The sequence below is a fragment of the Echeneis naucrates genome, chromosome 10 (assembly GCF_900963305.1).
Source record: "Echeneis naucrates chromosome 10, fEcheNa1.1, whole genome shotgun sequence".
NCBI lineage: Eukaryota > Metazoa > Chordata > Actinopteri > Carangiformes > Echeneidae > Echeneis > Echeneis naucrates.
In genome coordinates this window covers 8,168,023-8,189,801 of record NC_042520.1, presented here as the reverse complement: position 1 = coordinate 8,189,801, position 21,779 = coordinate 8,168,023, and the positions used below count along the sequence as shown (strand labels likewise).

Sequence of the window (21,779 nt, the reverse complement as noted above, 5' to 3'; positions counted from 1 at the left end):
CGTAATCTGACTTTTGCATGGCCTCGTACTTGATAAATCTGCATTAGTTGTCAGGGACACATCGGTGAATATGTCAAGCTGCTCTGTCTTTCAGCAATCTGAGGCAACAAGTCATCTCCTCCTGTTTGTCTGTATCTGTTCTCCAAAGATGTAAATGCCACTGCTCCTATCCCAACTATAGCTGGCTGGAAAATAAAGACCGTGAATAATAAATTAAATTCAAATATTACGAGGAATTTTGTGGGATTGCTGACCAAAAGCTGAGTTTCCAGCTGCCTATTTGAATTAATTGTCATTAGCAGGAGGATATGATGGTGTTTCAAACTCATTATTCGGTGAAACAACCCTCTGATTTCTTTTTAAATAAAGACTGCACCACGTCTCTGCTTTTTGCCACACCTATAAGCCTCCTCTGAGCCTGGGAAAGAAACATCAGTTTGTGTGTCATTTCTTCACCAAGTTTATCTATTATTGCTCACTGATTGTGCAAGTATATAGTTTCACTGCTATCAATTACAATCATTATGTTAAGGAAGGAAAAAAAAACTTTGAAAAGAGCTGGAACCACTCATGTGAAATGTTTACATGTTTCGCATCTGCGATTAGAGCATTGGTTTTCATCCATGGGATTTTGAGCCGATGGGGTCTATTAAGGGACTTCAATAGAAAAGTAATTGTCTGTGATGCAGTTAATCTGTGATTGAATTTCCTATATGCTTAAAAGTGATTTGTGCCCGTGAAACCTGAATTGTTTTTCAAACTAATCAACTGAATCTCAAAGCCAAAGAAAAACCAAATCATACCTGATTTCCTGGCAGAATAACAATTTATTTAAATTTAGACAAAAGGAAATACGTATTTGTGCTTTGGGCAGTTTAATGAACAGGTTCATTTATATACACTTTATACACTGTGTATATATTTATATTTTATATATATATATATATAATCTCTTGTTACAAGTAGCTAAACTGAATAATCACCACTTCTTGAATATCCATAAAGACCCATCACCCACCCAAACTCATTAACCATTGGTTAATCTAAATGTGTAATAAAAAAATGTTTGTTTGTTTTTTTTTTTTTTTTTAAATTTCAAAAACATTCAGAGATGCGAAGTGTCAAAATTCAAGTCAATATGTCTCATCCAGCCAGGTTCAACATCAACTTCTCCGAGCTGTCTTCATAAACAAATGCCACTAACTAACAAATACATCAGTGTTTTGTGTCTGTTGTAATCTGGGCAAATCAAATCAAACCAAGGGCCAACCACAAACACCAGCCTGAATCCCTGGAGCTTTAACCCGTCTTTGCTCTTCATCACACATCGTCTGAGATCCTGATGACACACCTGAGCACAAAGTTTTATTTTATTTATAACCAGTGGATTTTAAAAGCAAATCAGCCTCTTGGCACATGTCCTCATTGTAGTGTAGATCTGACAGGCAGTTTTCGTTCTGAGAGGGAAAAAAAATCTAATTGAACTGCATCATCTGGCGTTGGAGGGTTTTACAAATTTGCGTGGATGTCCTCGTGTCGCAGCACTTTATAGGTGACCCAGTAGAAGATGTTGAATATGAGGAAGCTCAAGGGAAAGACAGCCCTGGATATGGTGTCGATGCGCTTGGCCCGGTCCACAAAACGCTTGTGAAGTACCTCTCCGTCGTATATGGCCACTGGAGGTGGTGGTGTGAACACAGTGGCACCTTCCACAGCGGCACCATCCTTGGTTTGCAGGCAGTGACCCAGTCCATAACCCCGGAAGTAAAAACCCCGACTCTCCCTCATCAGTTCCTCTTCCTGTGGAGTCAAGCATAAGCAAAAACTGACTGGCCTCCCGCTGTCGACAAGTATTAACTTACAGCTTTTCACGTTTCCTTTTGGAGGCTGATTCCCAAATGCATTTGGGGTGTAGCAGCACAAAAAGGCTAGTGGAGTGTAACAGATTAAGGACATCAGCAGAAAAAAGAAGTGGGCCACCCATGAAAAAGGATTATTTTTAAATACAGTAAATTTGTCAGGGATTGCATGTAAAAGGAGGCAGTATTTTGTATGTTCTAAACACAGAAACTAATAAATGTATTAACTCACTATTTATTGCCTTAATGCTTACCTCAAATGTAACCATCAGAAAGGGCTTCTAATTTCTGTTTTTAAATCCATGTAACTGCTCTTGGTGTGCACCACAAGCAATGATTTGTTTTGTTTTTTTTTTTTTACATTATGTAAAAATAATAATGCCAACTGGAACAACTACAGACAAATAACTGATCAAAAAAACATGGTGGCCACATTATTGTCATCACTTGGGAAGCATATTGGAGTCTTTAACGAACAACCTTCAGAATTGTTCAATCGCTGTCTTTAACCGGCACTTACCTTGTGCGTAACAGCAACATGGGGGAGGCACATGAAGGGACAGACTCTTCATTAATCAATTAAAACTTTTGAAGTTTTGGCAACACAGAGAGGGGAATTGGAGGGCATCTTCGTTAAAGGGAAGAAAAGAAATTATAATTCTGAAAGTTAATCAAAAAATTAACCTCCATCTCTCCTTTCAAGTTTCGGAATGATAGACTTTTCAAAACGCCCATTACTAAATCCTGATCTGAGCTCCACCAAAAAAACCCAAACTGTGCCTGGCATTATGCTTTGATGAATGGCGGGGCACTTTCTTGTATTGAATGAGACGCTGTTCTGCCTTCTGAAGAGAATATTAATAGACATGCAGCTTAACTCTGACAGCCTTCTGACACTTTGAGAGATTCACTTTAGCAGGGGAAAGTGAAGATGTGGGATCTAAATTGGATGATTAGTAGTCAGCATGAAGTGCCCTGAAAGCTCTGATCCCTGTGCCCCCCTTATTGCCCCCCCAGCTCTCTTCCACTGACCCTGGCAGCTCTCTCCTGAACTTTTGTGACCCACTGCTGTGTGGACAGATTCAGCTCTGAGACACTTCCAGTTCCTGTCAAAGGTTCACTGTGACTAATGTATTTCACACCTGTCTCTTAGCGTTACATTTCTCTTGCACTGTACATTCACTTAGTCCTTTTAAAACCTTCCCTACCTTTAATCTGTGCCAACTGCCTTTTATTTGCACCTTCATGGTTTAGCTCAGGGCGAAGCTGCTACCTTCATTTATTGTAAACTTCTTCCATATTACATTTCTCTTGTTGTGACTAACTCTCTGTTCTGACCGGTGCCCCAGTGACAAATTACATTGTACAACAAGGGGATAGGGAGCTGTAGCTCTTCACAGCTTAATTATCCCTCCTATTCCTTCCTAAACGATACAGTACATCATGTGCAAAGATCTAATGGTGCGTTTCCCTAAAGATAATAGGTGCTCATTGTTTTTAGTCTGTGCTTGGCAGTAACCACACACTTTGATTTGTTGGCATAAGAGCAGTTGAGACTGGTTCTAATTATAATTTTGCTTTGTGTGGTAAATTGGGTGAGTGACAGGTGCCAGTTTTTTCTTAAGGTGTAAATTGAATGGCTAAATGTGAAAGACCAGCTTCAGCTCATGATGTGGAAAATTGGATTGGAAGATCAATGCCACTTCCTTGTTAAAATGAGCCTTTAGGAAAATTGGTATCATAAATATTGGAACAAGTAGTCTTGTCTAGTGTTAATCAATAAGAACCTTCTGACAAAGCCAGACAAGCTGTTTCCTTGTTTCCTTTATACTGACTTTAGGTGCCACAATAACAGAGAAATATCCAGAGAGCAAAGACACTTAAATCCTAAAATGTTTAACTGTTATTTTGATTAGGCATTTGAACCAATCAAGTATTTGTTTACCTGTTAGCTACGTCTTAAATGAATGCCAACAATCTTTTAGAGTTAGAAAAGAAGGACAGAAGAGGAAGGAATTCATGTTGAAATTTAAAGAGGTCATAAATTGGGAAGAAATTAGAAGCACATTAGTAATGTCAGTACATGGGAGCAGACATCAGGAAGAAAGGGTCAACAGGCCGCGGGAGAGATGCCAGGATAGAGTCAGGTTTGAAGAGAAAACTGCACAACACAATCAATTTCGGAGGCTGTGGCCACAGACAAAAATTAGGTTTGAGGGTCAAGGTTAACACAAGGGGCAATTTTACTTAATTTTTTTTACCCTGGCACAGGCGCTGCAGTGCTGATTCAAATTCCTGTAGGCTGAAGTGTTACCAGGGATGTCATTTGCTTTCCGCAGTGACTCAACACTCCCAGGCTGACTGTCAAACACCTCCATAGGAAAGGAAGGTAGATAAATTAAAATAGTTATTGCAGTTAGTGTTTTTATTTGAGCTTTTGAGGAAAAACACAAGTATTAAAACTCTTATCAGAGAAATACTTTAGCATTTACTGCATTTCTTTTGAATAGTTGGTTCGTCTTCAATTCTTCATCTAAATAAATAACTTTATTTAGAAGAAAAACTTGAAACATGCCAAAAATAAAACCATTAAAGATGCAAACCAACAAATCCAAACAAACTCGAACAGACGTTCGCAGTTTTTAATTAGAGGGATGCTGTGAGTGCGGTGATACAGGACATTATCTGCCACTGTAAGTTTGGAGAGCTGGCTTTGAAGATGAAGAATGAATCCTCAAGGAGCCTCTTCAAGAGAAAAGTATAAATGGATTTACAAATCTTAAATTTTTGTAGTGTGGCAGGCTATGCGGGTAAGCAGCACTTATTGTAGTTTGACATTTCTGCTGTTTTCTAAACCAAACACAAGGCTGGAAAAGGTGTATTGATTAAGCCTGGCCAATCTGGGAATTGTAAACGCCATCTGATTCCCAGCCCCTCTCTCCCTCCCGCTCTGTAGGACAACACAACGATGCATCAATATCTCTCAGATGGATAGTTTGTGACCTCACAGTCCTCAGTGGAAGTAATTATGCCTCTGATGTGGACAGGGGGAGTCCTTTCCTCCAGAGCATCATTATGTCTCTGCTGTATCAATGCAGCAGGGCAGACCGCCCAGTGGAGCTGCTGGACTCTTCTGCCTTCACAGCGAACTCCCATTATAACAGTTAAGATTGGGCAGTCGTGGGTCTGGGAGGCTGCCCAGTCTTAACTGTTATAATGGGATTTTCAAGACATCTCATCCGTTTCTCTTGAGAATAGCCTCTCTCTGTCAAAGTTCTCACGCTTCATGGCAAATGAAAGCTCTTTTCCTTTCGAGCTGAATCCGGACACATGTTTGGCTGATGCCAAAAGCAAAGAATGTATTCATAATAAGCTATTCATTGATGCTTTATGGATCACAAGTAAAGCTTAACCAGAACAAGCTGTTAAGTTGTGAAAAATATCACTTTGGTTGTTGTTTTTCTTTTTCTGCTTTACTTGTTTTGTCTTCATAGTTAGTATCTGGAGGCTGCAGCTGCTGGACACCGTAACAATTTGCCTTCTGCACAATCTGGACATCCGTTTGGTAACGTTTAATTGTGTAATCAGCAAATGAAAAACCCATGACACTCAGTGTCTCCTTAACATTAGCTTTATAACTACAGTGCCTTACTGGAGCAAGTGGAGGAAGCCATTAATAAATAGAAATTGCATTGTCGGGAGGTGTGGATTGCTGGCTTGGCTCTGGTTAGTGGTGTGGCAGCAGGGTCTCGTAAAGCTGTAGTTTCTGTGGCTTTTAAGGCATTTTTTTGTGTACATTGAACAAATGAGGGATAACATAAATCATTGACCCTTGGGGGTGCTGCTGGATTGTCAGATTTTTGTAAGATACACTAACAGGCAGCTGGTCTATGAAAGAGAGATGACAGTCTTATCTACCTCGAGGCAAATAACATATTTTCCCTAAAGTTCTGCACTACTGCTAACCACATAGCATACATGGCACAGAAGTGAAACTGGTTGAAAGGTTCCAAGTGACTGTGTCTATTAATCTATCCAGATGAAATTATATCAGTTAATGACAATGCTTTAAATAAACCTATCAGTCCCTCTCATGCTGGCCACAACTGGTCACAACATGCAAATATGCTAATCTGGGTGGTCCCAGTAGAGTGGGATATCTCCGGAGGTTTGTCAAGAGGCTGCTCCTACAGCAAACACCCTGAGAGGGGGTAGGATAACAGAGGTTCTTTACAGGTCAGTGCAGCTCTTCCTCATGTAATGTGACAGCAAGCTGTAGCGTGCTGATATTGTCAGTTCCTGAACATACGCTGTCCCACAATAACAAGATCCATAAGGCAGTATTATAGGGGCTGACAAGGACTTGTGTGTTTGTGTGTGTTTTCCTTGTTGGAACAGGCTTTAGCCTGGGAGAGAGTGTCTGTGTGTTTTTCTCACTTACTATTCTTTGCTGCCGTTGCTTTTTCCTCAGTCTGATGAACTCCTTGTGTTGCCTTGAGACAAAGTTGACTGCTGCGTACTCCAGCAGGGCAGCAAACACAAACAGCAGGCACACTGCCATCCAAATGTCAATGGCCTTCACATAGGACACCTGGGAACAGGCAAGGTCAGAATCATCAATAGTCAATCACTAAGCTTGATGGATAATCTGAGTTATCCACAATCTCCTCATTCCTCAGCTCCGGCCTGTAATGACACACATTATTGGTGTGGCCTAGAATTGTAATGAGTCAGTGGGATGTGGGCAGTTGACACATAGCCATGAGACAGGTCACGACAAAGACTCGGGGAGAGCCCCGGCTTTGTTGTACATGAGATGTGTCACAACACATCAGCAACGCACGCTGGGCAAGCATAGTCTGGAAACTTCACTCAATTGAGCAGCAGTTCTCACTGTTACAGATACATACATGGCTGTGGTGGTAGAGGGGGAGGAAATGACACATCAGCTGGGTGCAAACTGTAGCCTCTTGTGGACACTGGAAACACATCAACCATGTTTTAATAAACACCTCTACTGCATACTCATGCTACAGACGTCACATCTTTGTCACCTTTCACTGTTAAAACACCAATTTAAAACCTTTAGGGTTTCTATAATTCAAATGTTTTACTCTATACATTTAATTATTTATACCCTCTTTTCACAATGAACCTCTGATAGGACACTACTACTGCTCAAGCAGAGGGGATATAGCAATATTTAATGTATTATACTGTTTTGAAATATTGTGACATGGTGCTGCAGTTGTTAGCACTGTCACAAAAAGGTTATGAATTTGAATGTGCCAGCGGGCTTTCTCTGTTGGGGTCGCATGTCTAAGGAGTACCTCAGACACTCACAATCCAGGATGGGTTAAAATGAGCCATCTGATAAATGACCACAAGTTACCTTCTGACACGAACACCACCAAATTTTTTGATAGAAACAATATAATATATGTGAAATGGTGCAGTTTAATATAGTGTGCATGAACAGGAGAGTAGTTTTAGACAAAGTTTGATAATACTTAGCAGAATCCATGTGTATTTGTAGAAGTACCAACTGTGTAAATGTGGACAGGATGTTCCTGGACAAAGGCAGCAGCACTGGTTTAATTAAAAAAAAAAAAAAAAAAATCCTCCTCAGGTCAGCATGCAGGCAAAATCTACGACTGGTGAGTCAACTGATAGCAGAGGCGCTGTTGCTATGGTTACCTAAAATCTAATATCTTGTGCAGTGATGCAGGATCTCATCAACATTTCATAAAACACATTTTAACAGACCAGTAGATGCCCCCCCCGGCCACCGCTCTACACGTGAGTGTCCTCACTTTGCCTCACATGCCTGTTGTGATCTCTCTAATTAGCCCGTGGCCTTGTCCTGGATCAGGACTTGTCAGCATTTCATAAGTAAATGTGGTCTAACCCGCTTTAGAGGGCACAACCAATAAACTGTTCTGTCACTCATTTCATGGGCCACTCATGCTTTCCTTGTCAGCATATCAGGAACTAAAGGAAAAGGTATTTTTTAAATGATGTATCAGTTTTTGTGGGATATGTCAACTCAAAATGTCAGAATAATGTGAAAGTTTCAAACTCAAGCGTTGCTCCATTTATTAGACTAAAGATTCTTTTATTATTTGGTCTCTGACCTTTTTGTTGAGCTGATGGCTTAATGTGATACCATTTTCTTTCAATATGTGCGGCATGGTGGTGGAGTTTTTTTGTCGCAAGAAAAGCATATGTGAGCTCATCAACAGAACTTACTTTCTTTGTGCTTTCAGGCACACCAATAAACAAGTTACACAGCCCAACAAACATTTCAACAACTACACAAGCCATGATAGTGAAGCAAAAACGTGCATCAACGTAAAATGTTAACGTACTGATTGGTAATTCACTCCTTGCATGAGGTTTTACTGAACACTTTATCCAGTTACAAAGAACAAGTACGGAGACTCACCTTGGGTAGCGAGGCTCTGGAACCAGAGCTCTGTGTGGTCATGGTCAGCACAGTGGTGATACCCAGGCCCACTCTGGCAGGTGCAGCATCCATGTTTATCCAGAAGGAAACCCATGACAGGATGACGATGAGGAGGGAAGGGATGTACATCTGGATCAAATAGTAGCCCATTTGACGTTCCAGATGGAATTTGACCTCAATACAGGTGAATTTACCTGAAGACATGTCATAAAACCGGTAGTTGTTGTTTTTTTTCTTTAAATTAGTCTTTCAATTGTCGAATGATACTGATTGATATTAGCTAAATATGATTTGCAGTGATTACATTATTTTTAAGTGCAATTATCCATTTATCTTCACCAGTGATGCAGAAAACCCAACATGTAAAAATATATAACTGTCTTACACTTACGTCATTTACATCAATTTCTGAAGAGAAAATCTATCAAAATGTGTCTTTTTAGCATGAGGTCAATTTTTCCAACACCTAAGATGAAATTTATAATGTACCTGTGTTGTAATGCTTTGTGCAGTAGCCCAAATCCTTCTCCTCTTTAAGCACAAACTGTGGAAGGGTGAGATCATCAGCCACCTGAACGGGGTTCTCCGACAGCCACTCAAAGATCAAATCATTCATGGTGTAACCAACTGTGAAACAAGAATGGGGCAGATAAAAAGGAGAGAGAAGACATCTAAATAAGGCAGAAATGGTGAACTGTGGCTTTGCAAAGACATATCACAAAGACAAAGCAGTTTTTGATGCATTTCTAAAAGTCAAAAAGCATGTGCTGCACGAGCCTCCACACAAACTTCCTCCTCCTCCTTAACCTAATTTGCACTGGGATTTTTAGTATGGAATAAAATCTGTGCCTCAAACATTAGAAACCTTGGCTAATGAGACTCGTAGAGAACGAGGATGAAACTTGGAGGACTGCGGTGATGTAATGGCCCTCAGCCCATCTGTCCAGCTACCAGCTCCCCTCTGCCATCATGTTTGTCACAGTAAAGGTCACACCATAGCTACGTTCGTGCTGTCATGGTCACTTGAAGGTTACATGCCCTTAGATACATGCAGTGCCTATCTGCTTAGCACAGTGGAGTCACTGCGTATGCTGACTGCCACTGAGCTTATTAGTGTGTGTAATCCTGTTGATGCATTGCATGAGGGTAAAAGTGTGCAACAACATATGCAATATAGTGGAAAACATCAGCTGGCAATTACTAGAGCATTTACAAACCACCATGCGCGATGGGTCAATAATTATTTTGCTTACTCGCTTGAAATGCAAACGCATATTTGTTGCTGATTTGCATGATCTGTTTCAAAGCTGTGCCTGATTAGAGGTTTATTAAAAATGTATGCCACATGCAACAACAACACAGAATTCCTCACGCATTGGAATAATCCTGAAGTCTACTGGGGCCTTTAAGGACTGAGTTACAACGCTATCAATTATTCAGGAGGATATATCCCATCCTGTACCACATGCCTGGAAAAGAAAAAAAAACAAAACAAAAAAAAACACTACTGAAACATGCCGATCTTGTTCTTGAGGAGAACTCAGTCATTCACACCTCCAGCTGTATCAAGCGACACTTCAATAGATAATGAAATGGTCTCCTTTTCTTCCACTTGCTGCAGCTAAGAGGCTTTAAAACACAACTGGCAGTTATGTTCAAGGTGCAATAAAAGTGAAATTCATGAGAATATTTGCCTGGAATATTTTAGTAAAGTACAAGAATGACTTGGTCACACATAATTTCCTTCTTCGTGTTAAGAGGGAGTTCACCTAATGAAGGCCATTATCCAAAAGTAGATACTGTAGGGTTGTGATACATATTTGCTGTCTTAGTCTTACTTTTCACTTATAATGCAATTTATGAAGTGGATTTGGGGTTACTGAACACTAATGGCTCAAGGCAAAGTGAAATAGTATAAGCTGCATATATATGGGGCTTTGATGTGTCAGAATACGGCAGAATCTATTTATGTCTATATAAGCCCATGACATGAAAGGCCAGAAAAGAAGATTGGCCTTGGCTTTCTCAAACCCCCGAAGATAACACTCCTCTTTTCATCGCCCTCCTCTTTCTCTCTTTCTCGTGTTGAACAGAGGGTGGTGCATCGGCTGCGTTAGTAGCAGTAAAAGCTATAATGTCCTCTTAACATCAAGCTGTAGCCAAGGTGATCACACCCTTGGGTGGTGTACCAACACTTGTCAACACAAGGCCAAGTTTCCTTACCCAACAGGCCTTTAATCAGAAATTTTTACATCTCCTCAAATGGCAGTGTGATATGACACACTTACGCCAACGCAGACTTATGTAGACACAGTGCTGCCTTAAGTACACATCTGTTCCCTTCTCATGCTGCCAAAGGAAAAATATCTTTGTTTTTGTTTTTATGTTGGCTGGTGTATATCTTAACTCATCGCTTCTTTTTATTGGTTGACCCTGTGTTAATTTACAGAAATAAATCATGCTGTCTCCAATACAGAGAGGGAGTTGTGGTTCTCTACAAAGCAATTCCTCGTGCTCTTATTGAATCAGATAAGGGTGCAGGTAGAGATGCAACCATTCAACCTGACTTATTTCTTTTTGAGCAATGCTTCAGAAAAGGGACGGTGACTTCATTGTGTAAATGTTCTGTTTCCTGCTTTTTTCTTGGCTCAATCTTTTGTCCTGATGAGGGGAAATTAGGTCATCTGTAGGCACAGGGGGTGGGTCACTGATAATAAAAGGGACACAAAATTAAAGTTTCATTATTTATATCCAGGAAATTGGTTTCAAGAGGGCAGATAGTATCTCTGCTAAAGGCAAAGGAGGAATGGAAGGGGAGAATATCGCTACCATACGTTCTATCAGCGATAGCATTTTAAAAGGTTTAGAATTAATTCTGTACATTTTTTGAATGCTTCTTTTTGTAAATGTTCAGAAAATGGAAAGTTTTTAAAGGGGGGAAAAAAAGAAAAGGGCAAACAATGGCCCATTTGCTAAACCACTGCAGTTTACTGACCAAGCTTTAAATGCTCTTTCATACATGTACAGTAGATCAGCTCTGAATAGCCGGCTAATAAAGGTGACATTAACTCGATGGGTAAGAGATTGTCTCTGGATGACTCAACAATTATAGCTGAATTGTTTTAAAACACAAACGCTGTAAGGGGGTGAAATGTACTTGATACATGAGCTGTGCTTTTAGGCTTTCAGTCCCAGGCAAAAAGCTGATAATCCATGTAGAAGAAATGTAGGCTAAATAGAGAAACATTGACCTTGTGTTATTGTTTTGTGTTGTTGTGGTATACTAGTGAACAATGAGGACTTAGACTATTTTTTTAAACACAAACATTGTTAATTTCTACTGTGGGGTTCTGAGTTATACTGCAGTGTACAATCTAAGATTGTTCACAATACAGTGAGTGTGCATGTTATGAATCTAATTAATTTTTTCTTAAGATAGATTGTAACTATACATGAAATAATCATTCACGACATGCTCTTGGCATTGGAAACCACACAAATATCAAACTGAGCAGAACGTTAGCACCACAGAAAAATTTATGACCTACCAGCTTGGCAGTCACATTCACAAATCTTTGATACATAACCACAAAATGTGATGGAATGAGCGAACACTATTTTCCGTATGGGTTTTGTGAGTATAACCCTGACAGTGAGAGAAAAAAGTTGGATCAGTTAGCAGAAGTAAGCAGAAGGAGCAGTTGGCAAAAGTAAGAGGAGTGGGGAGAAAGGAGAAGAGATAAAAGCAGGAAAAAAGAAAGCAGAAGAAAAGACTCACAGCTTTCTAGCTGCATGGTACAGGTCTGAATGTCCATTGGGAAATTCTTCAAGTCCATAGGGCAGGATAGAGTAAGAGTCAGCCTGAGACAGACAGATTTGAAGAGAGAAAAGGAGCCATAAGGAATGTCAAAAGGCACAAAAGGAAAAGGCACTCAACAATTAAAAAAAAAAAAAAAAAAAGCCGGATTACCAGCCAAATAAATAGTAGTAAGCTGCTTTCCTTTTCAAATCATGAATGAGTCTGTTTAATGGTGTTCAGTTCAATATAATTGACCAAGTAGGGGATTTTTTTTTTCTTTAAAGCAATAGATTTGAGATATAGAGTTACTGTCATTAGATTATCCATTGCAGCACATTAATGGCAAAGTAATCGGAGTAAACATCCTTTTGCTTATTTGTTGTGTTGTGGACGCATTAAGCCTTCATGAATCCTCAGAGGGGATAAATGGAGGGAGGGAGATGAAGAGCGAGCGCTTTGTGACTGTGTGGAAGAAAGCTGTATAATTACCTGCTGTAATGCATCGCCCAGAGGCGAGAGAGCAGCATACACACAGGCACCCATTTGCTACTGTGCTATGTTGACACAATGTCTTTTTCACCACATGAGGAACAAACTATAAGCACCCTCGTGAGTGACTCTCTTATCATTACCTAAATTGTAGCGTGTATTTAGAGTTTGATCCGTAATTACAGACTGTAGGCCAGAAACAAGTCTAGAGGATGCACTGAAGTCAGTTGGTGATTGTTTGTATTTGAATAACTCTTGATATTAAAACATAAATATCCAACTTTTTTTTTTTTTTTTTTTTTTTTTTTTTTTTACATTTGTGGGTATTTATTGACATCCCACCATAACTAATCCTTGATTAAATCCCTGATGTCATTCCCTGACATGCCAAACTAGAACTTGATGGATTCAATCTTTTACCTAATGCTATACAAAACGCTGCCATCTTGGAAAATCCTTAGCAGCTTGTTATCTGTAGTGACCTCATGGAAATTGGCTCCTTTTTCGTTTGCAAAGAATAAATCAGGTTTCCAGATGGAGTCCAACATGGATGGATCCAGATCAAGTGAATCGTCTGGGTATTCGCTGTATGCCAGACGAGGGTCATTCCACTTTTGCCGTAAAAATACGTTGAGCCTGTAGTCCTGTGGAAAAATTCAGGGTAGTTATTGGAAAATATATGATCACTGCAGCTTACAATAAATGAGAACTTGAAGGGGTTCATTCAGCTGTGGCAATTTGAGGCGCATCTGGGAATGGACTGGTACCGATCAGGATTATAGTCTGTTCTAAATGAACAGAACAATTCATAGTACTCAATGCAAGATTGAACTGTGATCTATTATTTAGGAATAGCAAATGACATTTTAAAATGGCTATAATGCACATCTATCTTCTGTGTCCAGCTATAGTACTGATAGCATGAAATGCTTATGGCCTTCTGTTCCCTGTACAGTTGAGCAACATCACGTTATTCGGTGTAGTCTTACTCTTAAAAGATTTGAAACAAGCAAATGGTTCATTAAAAGAAGAAAATGTGGTTTCTGTAAATTAAGGAAAGGTTGAATGACTTGAATAAATGGCCACTGTCATGAACATATATTGTAATGATACCAGGTAACAAACTTCTTGCTGAGATGCCCCTGTTTCATATTCAGCTGACTTTACTGAATAAGATGGTGCGCTGCTTTTCAACCATTGCTGATGAACAAAGGGTTGTCAGGCCAAGGACAAATGCTGAACACAATCACTCCTGCCTGCGGCCGGCATGCATGAGTAATTAAATTAGAACTTAACCCCCTGCAATTAATTCAGAGTTCATCTTTGGGCTGTGTAGATTTTCTTTTCTTGTTCACTTCATTTATCAGAATAAAAGGCATGCTTCACCAGTGACAACAATGACATCATTAGTGCTAACCAAGCCATCAGTGGTCTGTTCTTCTGGGCCCTCTTTGAGCACCTTTTAAACAGTTCACTGCTGAATTATGCTGACCTAGCAGTTCAAACACTGCAAGTACGGACTTGAGAGCAGCTCCCTTTTCTCTCAAACCCTTGTCCTCGCTAACTGCCCTCTTTTCATTCATTTTTTCCTTTTCATTTTAATTGCAGAGTGGACAGTTCATTATCGGTGTGACGGTGACCCAGTGGTCTCTGAAGGTTGCACTGTTATGCTCCAGGAAACACAGAAATGAGGGAATGGCTTTAGCAATGAGCGGATTAGCAAAGTTTGTAGAAAAGAAAAGGTGTTGGGCTACCAGATATTTCTGAGGAATGGGAGAAACGCAAGAGCACCACACAATATCCACAATTATATTGAGACACAAACTAATTATAATACCAGTTTTTAACATTTCTGCAGTTCCAGCATGATGTTCTTACCATTGTAGTTTCTGTGATGGACCCAAAGCTGTTGATGAAAATATTACAGGTGACATTCACAGGCGGACCTGTGGGAAGAGGAGAGTTTCACATCCCTCAGTTCAGACAGGGTTGTGTGAGTCACATAAAAAATGCCAATTATAATGTACCTCCTAATGTGCCTCCTAAAATTTACAGCGTTTTCTACATTTATTTTCTTTTCAAGATGTTGTGACTGTAATAGTCATATCAGCTCTGTTTTTAGTTATAATACTAATACCGTAACATTTTAACTCTGTCGTTTAAACTGTAATTCCAAGTTTAAAAAATATATAATACTGAACCCAAACTTAAAAAAGGTCAAGAATGGTCTCAGATTTAGTCTTATTACTTTCAAATACAAATATCACCTGACTGATTAACAATGAGTTGAGGAAAGTTTTTTGCAAACTCACACCCCTAAATGTTAAAGCTATATATTTTATATATTGTTTTTGTTTTTTTTTTGTATTCACAAGTACAGTGAATAATACTGAATTCAGCACAGTGATGAGCAAATACATATAGATTTGCCTCGATGTCCTGTCCGTTATGTGCCCACAATCAGGCAGCACCACTTGCCTATTACCAGAGGTGGACAGAGTACACAACTTCCCTACTTCAGTAAAAGTACAGATACTCCTGTAATCAAATATTACTCAATACAAGTAAAAGTAGCTTAGCCAAAATATGACCTAAGTAAAAGTACAAAAGTATTTGCTTAAAAAATTACTTAAGTATATAAAAAATACCGCAGGAAATACACAAAAGGAACGTAGCTTTATTTTCATCATACAATACACTGATGTGATTCTGCTACAGACGTGTTTATAGCTCAAAAATACCTTCTGTTAAAGAGGCCCTACAAGAACCGGTCTGTGGAGAGATCCGGTCCGGTCTCTGGAGGGGTTTCCAGAATCCCTCTCACTCAGCGGGGCTGGTCAGCTCGGGAGTGAGGCTCACGAGCCACACCTGCCTCTCATTGGCCATCAAGCAACCTTTATAAACCACTCGCACTCTGACTCCTGTGCCAGACGATTGATGCCCATACCTCCAGTCTCTGAGATCCACTCTCTTGTGATTCTTAAATAATTATATCCGCGTTTTTCTAGTAATTCCTTCAGTGAGTTTTTGAGTCCTGGGAACTTTGAGTTCTAGCTGTTTAGTAAGTCTAGTTTTCCCTTCTGGTGATTTTCTGTTTGTTCTTTTACTTTCGCTATTGTGGCTTTTTTTTTGTTTTCTACATTGTTAAATCCTTCCTTAAACGTCTCTCCATTTGGATCCTGGCCTGCCTTGACGAAACCGTAACACCCGCGACCTTCTTTTTGGGTGACCAGTTCCCGGCAGCCGGTTGGTTAATGGGTGACTCATCAAATAGTGAGTGATTGGGGGGGGGGGGGGGGTGACTGACTTGGTTCACTACTGTGTCAGACCGGACACATCAAGTCCACCTCTGGGTCTGGTCTGGTCTCTGCGGGGGTCCGGACTCTGAAGGGTTCTGGTCTGATCTGGTCTAGTCTGGTTTTTCAGGTTGGAAGACATGCTTTTGTAGACAGTGATACAACTTGTTCGCAGTAAGCACAACAAACATTTTTGACTGAACCAGATCCATTTTGGTGTAAAAAACGTCAAACGTGGGCTTGAGATAATTGTTTCTTCCATTTTCCATCTCAGCCAGATCGCCAAAGTTATGTTTCATCGTGAACATGACGTATGGCTTGATGTAGTACAGGTATGGCATCATGGTTGAGACAAACCAAATGCAAATCAACAGTTTATTTTCTCAGAATTTAGTGGAAGAAAAATCATCAGCTGATGTAAGCGCAAAAGTAGAGAAGTAATGTAGTGGAGTAAAAAGTACAATATTTCTCCTTCAAATGTAGTGAAGTGAAAGTAAAAGTATCCCCCAAAAATAATACCTAAGTAAATGTACTTCCTTACTGTCTACCCCTGCCTATTAATTACACACATAAAAATGTGGCAATTCCTGTACTGTTAAAATTACTTTGCGGTGAAAATAAACCTGGCAGCAATTATTTTCCCATCAAAACACAAGTGTCAAAACAATTTAACAGCATATCAATGTAACTTCTAGGAGACGGTGTTCTCCTGCATGGTAAAATATTCTATCTGCAAATGAAGTCAATGGCAAAACAACAAAATGGCTGTCACCTTCAAGGCTTAATTAAATGCTGAACTAACTTTCCTATTTGAAACCAAACGGGGTGAAAATGAGGACAAGCCGATGCAGTGTGTTCACTGGAGGGCTGGAAACCTCAGGATCAAACTATGCTTTCTGACAGAGCAGCATTCAGCATGTACACGTGACTGGTTGGCACAAACCCATCAGTTTTTTTGTTTTGTTTGTTGTGCTTGTGCTTCCCACTGAATTTTCTCAAGGGCTGCGGAGATGGTCAGCCTTGAGTTGTACAGTACCTTTGAAGTTGGGTCTGATGCGAGCATCATAGCCTGATGTTCTCCCCATGAGCTTGTCTAGGAAGTCAGAAGGCGACAGCTGTGGTCCTGCCCTGCTGGGGGGCTTTATCTCCTCCTTACAGGAACTCAGTCTGACATTACCCAGTGATGGTGGGGAACAAACATAAGCAGAAAGTACAGAGAGGGGATTTGAGTAATAGCAAAACGGGACTATGTATGAGAAGTAGCAGTGAGGGTGGTGAAACAATGAGAAACCAACAGAAAGAGAAGCCAATAGCTATCAGCAAGTCAGTCATCAGCAAAAAATAGCCAGCGGTGGGAGTGAAATGATGGTGAAAAATGCCTACCGAACCGCTGGCCTGAGCTGGCGAGTAAAAGATTATCAGTTTCACATCATGTCAGACTTATCACTGTTGTTAGGCCCCGGCAAGAGAGAAGCAAGACAGAAACAGAGGTAGCCTCCCTCTTCTGTGCTCCCTGCTGCTTGTAGCTTAGCAGGGGTAAGACTTGACAAATTGATGGCTCAATTGTAATGCTATGTAAGTCACACTGGGGATAGGAAGAAGTTGATACAAGCTCCGGTGAGGCTCAGGCAGCCACTGACAGGAATAACCAACAGACCACGGAGAAAGTAAAGAGGGAAAGGGAGACTTAAAAAAAATCATAAAGAAGAAAACAGGAATGTGAGGAAATGTTGCTACAGACAGGAAACCCTGTTTTTTTTTTGGGGGGGGGGGTTGGATTTCTTACCGTATGAATTCCTGCTGTAGCACAGCTGATTGCACCACAAGCTTTGAAACAGTTAACAGTTCATGGTTTGTCATGATCTGAAACTCTGGGAGACGTATGGCAGGTTCAATCCCCTGCGAGGCACAGCTTTGCTGATGTCCTGTGTTCTCATGAGAGCGGAGAGCCAGTTACTGATTCACACATCTTACGGCCCCTTGACTGTATTTCGAGTCACACAAACTGCATTGTCAGGGGCTACAGGATTTGAAGAATTTCTGGAAGGTATTTTCAGGATTTCAGGGGTAAAGCTGAGCTGAATCCAAAGACATCTTAGTGGGAAAAAAAAATATTAAAAATCTTATTGAAACTTTAATGGTATTCAATACAACAAATACTGCTTAAAAAAAAAAAAAAAAGTTAAGCAGAACGAGTTCTTCTAGCACCGTCGTTCCCCAAACACACAGACGCACACAGAGACAGACAGATGCACACACACAAGTAGAAATTGATGGTTGAACTCTTATTCCTACAATGAGCTATTTATAAAACGATGGCCTCGGGTTCGACCTGTTTTGTGAACCAGTGGTAAAAATAAATATCCTTAAAGTCTCAAGTGGGATTTTCTCTGACAGGAGATCACAAACACTCAGACACAAAAAACTGTAGTGTAAACACTTAAGTCTACAAGAAATATTGGAAGATGACCATGTGCTAGCACAGATTTGAGAATGCAGTTCGGTGTCTGATATTGATTTTCCTTTTTGTGCTTCGTGTTTGACTAATGAATCTTAAATTTTGATTCATCTCTATCAACAGCACTTTCATTGTAAAAAGTTTCTTTCTGTAATTTCTTTATTTGTGAGCACTCATATTTGCCGTGGGTTCTTGGGAATGACAATTTGAATGACAATTGACAATTTCAGGAAAGGTAGTAAACTCTTTGTGATGTATCTCACGGTTTAACTTCTCAGATCAGCTGTGTCGGTAGCTGTGGGTTTCTGCTCTGTGTCCCTTAGGATCTCCAGAACATCTTCATCAGCCTTTGTGCGTTTCCAATTGGGCATTTTCCTGTTGTGATTTGCCATCGGTGGTTGAATTCTGGCTATCTTTTATCAAACAGTGGGTGAAAAAGCTAGTGATTATCTTGCAGTGATGTTTCTTACTGTAGGTTTTGGATACAATGAAGAAAGAAAGCGGGACTATTTCCAAAGTAAATATCTTTACCGGCAAAAAATAGTCTTTGTGTTTTAAGCAAATGCTTTCGGGTATTAATACACCTGAGTTTAATGTACTGTACAACAGTCGATTAAAATGGGATCTAGTTTGTATTGACTATTAAACTACAAGTGTAATAGCAAGTGTCTTCACAGAGTCCTTCAAAACTAAATCATGTTTCTTTGTCTGAATGATTCAATTATGAAGATGCTCTTTGCTGACATTTATCGAGGCTGACCTTTTACTTCCTTCTACATCCCTTTCATTTGAGCATCCATGCCAGACTGTTGTCAAGAATATGCAACAACTTTCTTCCCCTCCATTATAGAGCTTTGGCTGTCACTCTGGCTGTTAACAAGGGATTTTATTTGGCTTTTCAAAGTCAAGCTGACCCAAAGCTGAAATACAATTGTGTGCACACACACTTTGAAGTTTCAGAAAGAAATGGCTGTAAAAATATTCCACCTTCCCAGCAGCTCAGGAATGATTTTCGTATCATCCAGTGTTAACATTTTTACTACATTTTATTTCTATTTTAAATCTTACTGTGTCTTACTAGTGTTCTAAGAAGACCAAATGGGCGCAGCTTTAATCTCAGAGCTCTGCCTGGATATATACTGTACCTGTACAGTAACTGCTGGTTTTAAGTTTTAGTACTTTTGATCTGATTGAAATTTGTTATTCATCTGGTGTGAATTCGAGCACGGTGGTTGTTGGTCTCTGTTTGTCTCTGTGTGTTGGCCCTGTGATGGGCTGGTGACCTGTCCGGGGTGTACCCCGCCCCTCGCCCAATGTGAGCTGGAATTGGCTCCAGCAGCCCCGCGACCCGGAAATGGATGAAGCGGTTGAAATGAATGAATGAATGACCATCTTGTGCTCAGTTAAACCTGAGGAAGTGTGAACTGCAGGCATGAGAGGAGAAACCCAGTTATGACAAACCTGTCAGCAGTTCAACCATGGGAAACAACTGTGTGCAAATAATCAGAAGTTTGAAAACAGAAATTTCAGTCAGCTGTTCATTCTAATCAAAATGTTTACACTTGACCATGGGCTCAATGTTGGCTTCAATAACATGGGATGTGGTCATTTTCTGCAAACATGGATGCTTCATCTTCCAATTTTCCCAAACAGGACAAAGCTCCTTCAATAGCAAGCGGGAATCGCAGTGGCCAATATTTGCTTGTAAAATGTATTTATGTGCCAACCAGATTGAGTCTACAGATATACACATTATGCATTCAGCAACATCCTACTGTTTCACTGTTTATATGATCTACACAGGGCAACGGTGTGGCGAATGTGTAAACGAGTAATAAACAAACCCTGAAATATTTTGGCAGATCTCTTCTGGCATCATAAGCCTAAAAAGCTTCTTGGCTAAGGGTAAGGTTACAGTTCTAAAAATAAATAAATAAAATACAAAATTAGGTGCAGAATTGAAACTTGTCTGCTGCGTGAAGGTCGACCGACACACCCTCACTTTCTGCTTTGAAAAATAAAGAACATTGCTTTCTTTACTGACACTGAATGTTGCCTTTGGTTTAAATTTAAGATTTGGATATTTGCACTACTGTGAGTGTTAAAGGTAGGGTCATGATTAATTTTGATTTCCACTTGCAAAATAGGACATGTTGTTTCAATAGCTCCCATTTACAGGCTACTCTGCTATTTAATGTCTACAATGATCAGGGACGGCAGGACTGAAGAAATGGTCCTCACTTTGAGCAGAATGCTCTTCTGCAGCTGCCACTGCATGTAATGTACATTAAACTTAAATGTGCAAGGACATAAATGGACCAGGGACAGCAAGGTCAGAAAGAAACTGACATTTCCAAATTCAATTCTTCATCTTATTGCATTATAAGACAAAGTTCAAGTATATATGACAAATGTGGACACGTATGAATGTTAAATGTGGCATTTACTGATAAACTCAAAACCAGTCGATTGGTTTTAACTTATTCTGTGTAGCAATAACTGTTGAGCCTCAGATTTGGAAGCAACTGTCCAAAATCACTTCTAACTAGATGGGGAGGGATTCTACCCATGGAGTGCAAACATATTCTGTTAATTGCTTTTTCATTCGAAAGCTGGTGATCAGAAAAGCACATCATTTTGCAGTATGTCTGTTCCTGGTTTCCTACAAGGAAGCGCTGGGGGATATCGGGCCCATTAGACAGCCATGCATGAACATACCAACTTTTTACTGCCATTAGCATAATGGGAAGGAGAACAAAATTGCTTTCCCTGCCTGTTGAAACACATTGCTCTAATTTTCTGCTTGTCAAATTGACCTTGACATCTACTTGAGTCTTGGGCATTGCTCTCATTTCAAGGATCTCAGAGTGGAGAATAATGGAGGACTTTTGGACCCAAGACAACTTTCAATCCAACCATATGAACTGGCACCTAACAGTATATCATATATCCAAAGACAGTCGACTTTATGCTAATACCATGACACCTCATTTTTTTGTCTTTAATGGCCTGTGTTGCTATTATGTTACTAGAGTATGTGGTGGTGTAAAGCTGCTGCTGCCCCCTTATGATCAAAAGGCTCAATGGGGAATGGTATTTGGAGCACGCTGCAATTTACCCTTTAACGTTCATCTTCAATGACATGACCACTGCCACTCCAGCTTAGTGACTTCAAGGCATGGAAACACAGATATAGAGCGAGCTTCCTACAGCTAAAAGCTTCTGACTGACACTGGCTAAAACTAGATGGTGAACTGCTCTTCAGCCTCCAAAGAGAAGTGGAGACATTGATCACAATTTGAGACTTGGAAAGGTTGAAAAACATGAAAGACAAATGGAGATCAAACAAGAGCAGTGAGAATGCATAACTTGGCAACAATGTGCACACTGACACAAAACTCTCTGTACAGTA

At 40.1% G+C, this 21,779-nt stretch overlaps 1 protein-coding gene across 1 annotated transcript in view; it reads right to left on the bottom strand.

Annotated features, from left to right (window-relative positions):
• Nucleotides 1-1,399: 1,399 nt before the first annotated feature.
• The window catches only part of glra4a (glycine receptor, alpha 4a), an 88,959-nt gene continuing 68,579 nt past the window's right edge, over nucleotides 1,400-21,779 (bottom strand). Inside the window, exons 2-10 of the mRNA XM_029513250.1 lie at nucleotides 16,946-17,076; nucleotides 14,492-14,559; nucleotides 13,034-13,257; nucleotides 12,104-12,186; nucleotides 8,815-8,952; nucleotides 8,305-8,519; nucleotides 6,301-6,450; nucleotides 4,121-4,231; nucleotides 1,400-1,800 (exon numbers count right to left, since the gene is read on the bottom strand). Of these exons, the coding sequence (XP_029369110.1) occupies nucleotides 1,510-1,800; nucleotides 4,121-4,231; nucleotides 6,301-6,450; nucleotides 8,305-8,519; nucleotides 8,815-8,952; nucleotides 12,104-12,186; nucleotides 13,034-13,257; nucleotides 14,492-14,559; nucleotides 16,946-17,076 (1,411 nt within the window). The 3' untranslated portion in view covers nucleotides 1,400-1,509. The remainder of the gene's footprint in view (nucleotides 1,801-4,120; nucleotides 4,232-6,300; nucleotides 6,451-8,304; nucleotides 8,520-8,814; nucleotides 8,953-12,103; nucleotides 12,187-13,033; nucleotides 13,258-14,491; nucleotides 14,560-16,945; nucleotides 17,077-21,779) is intronic.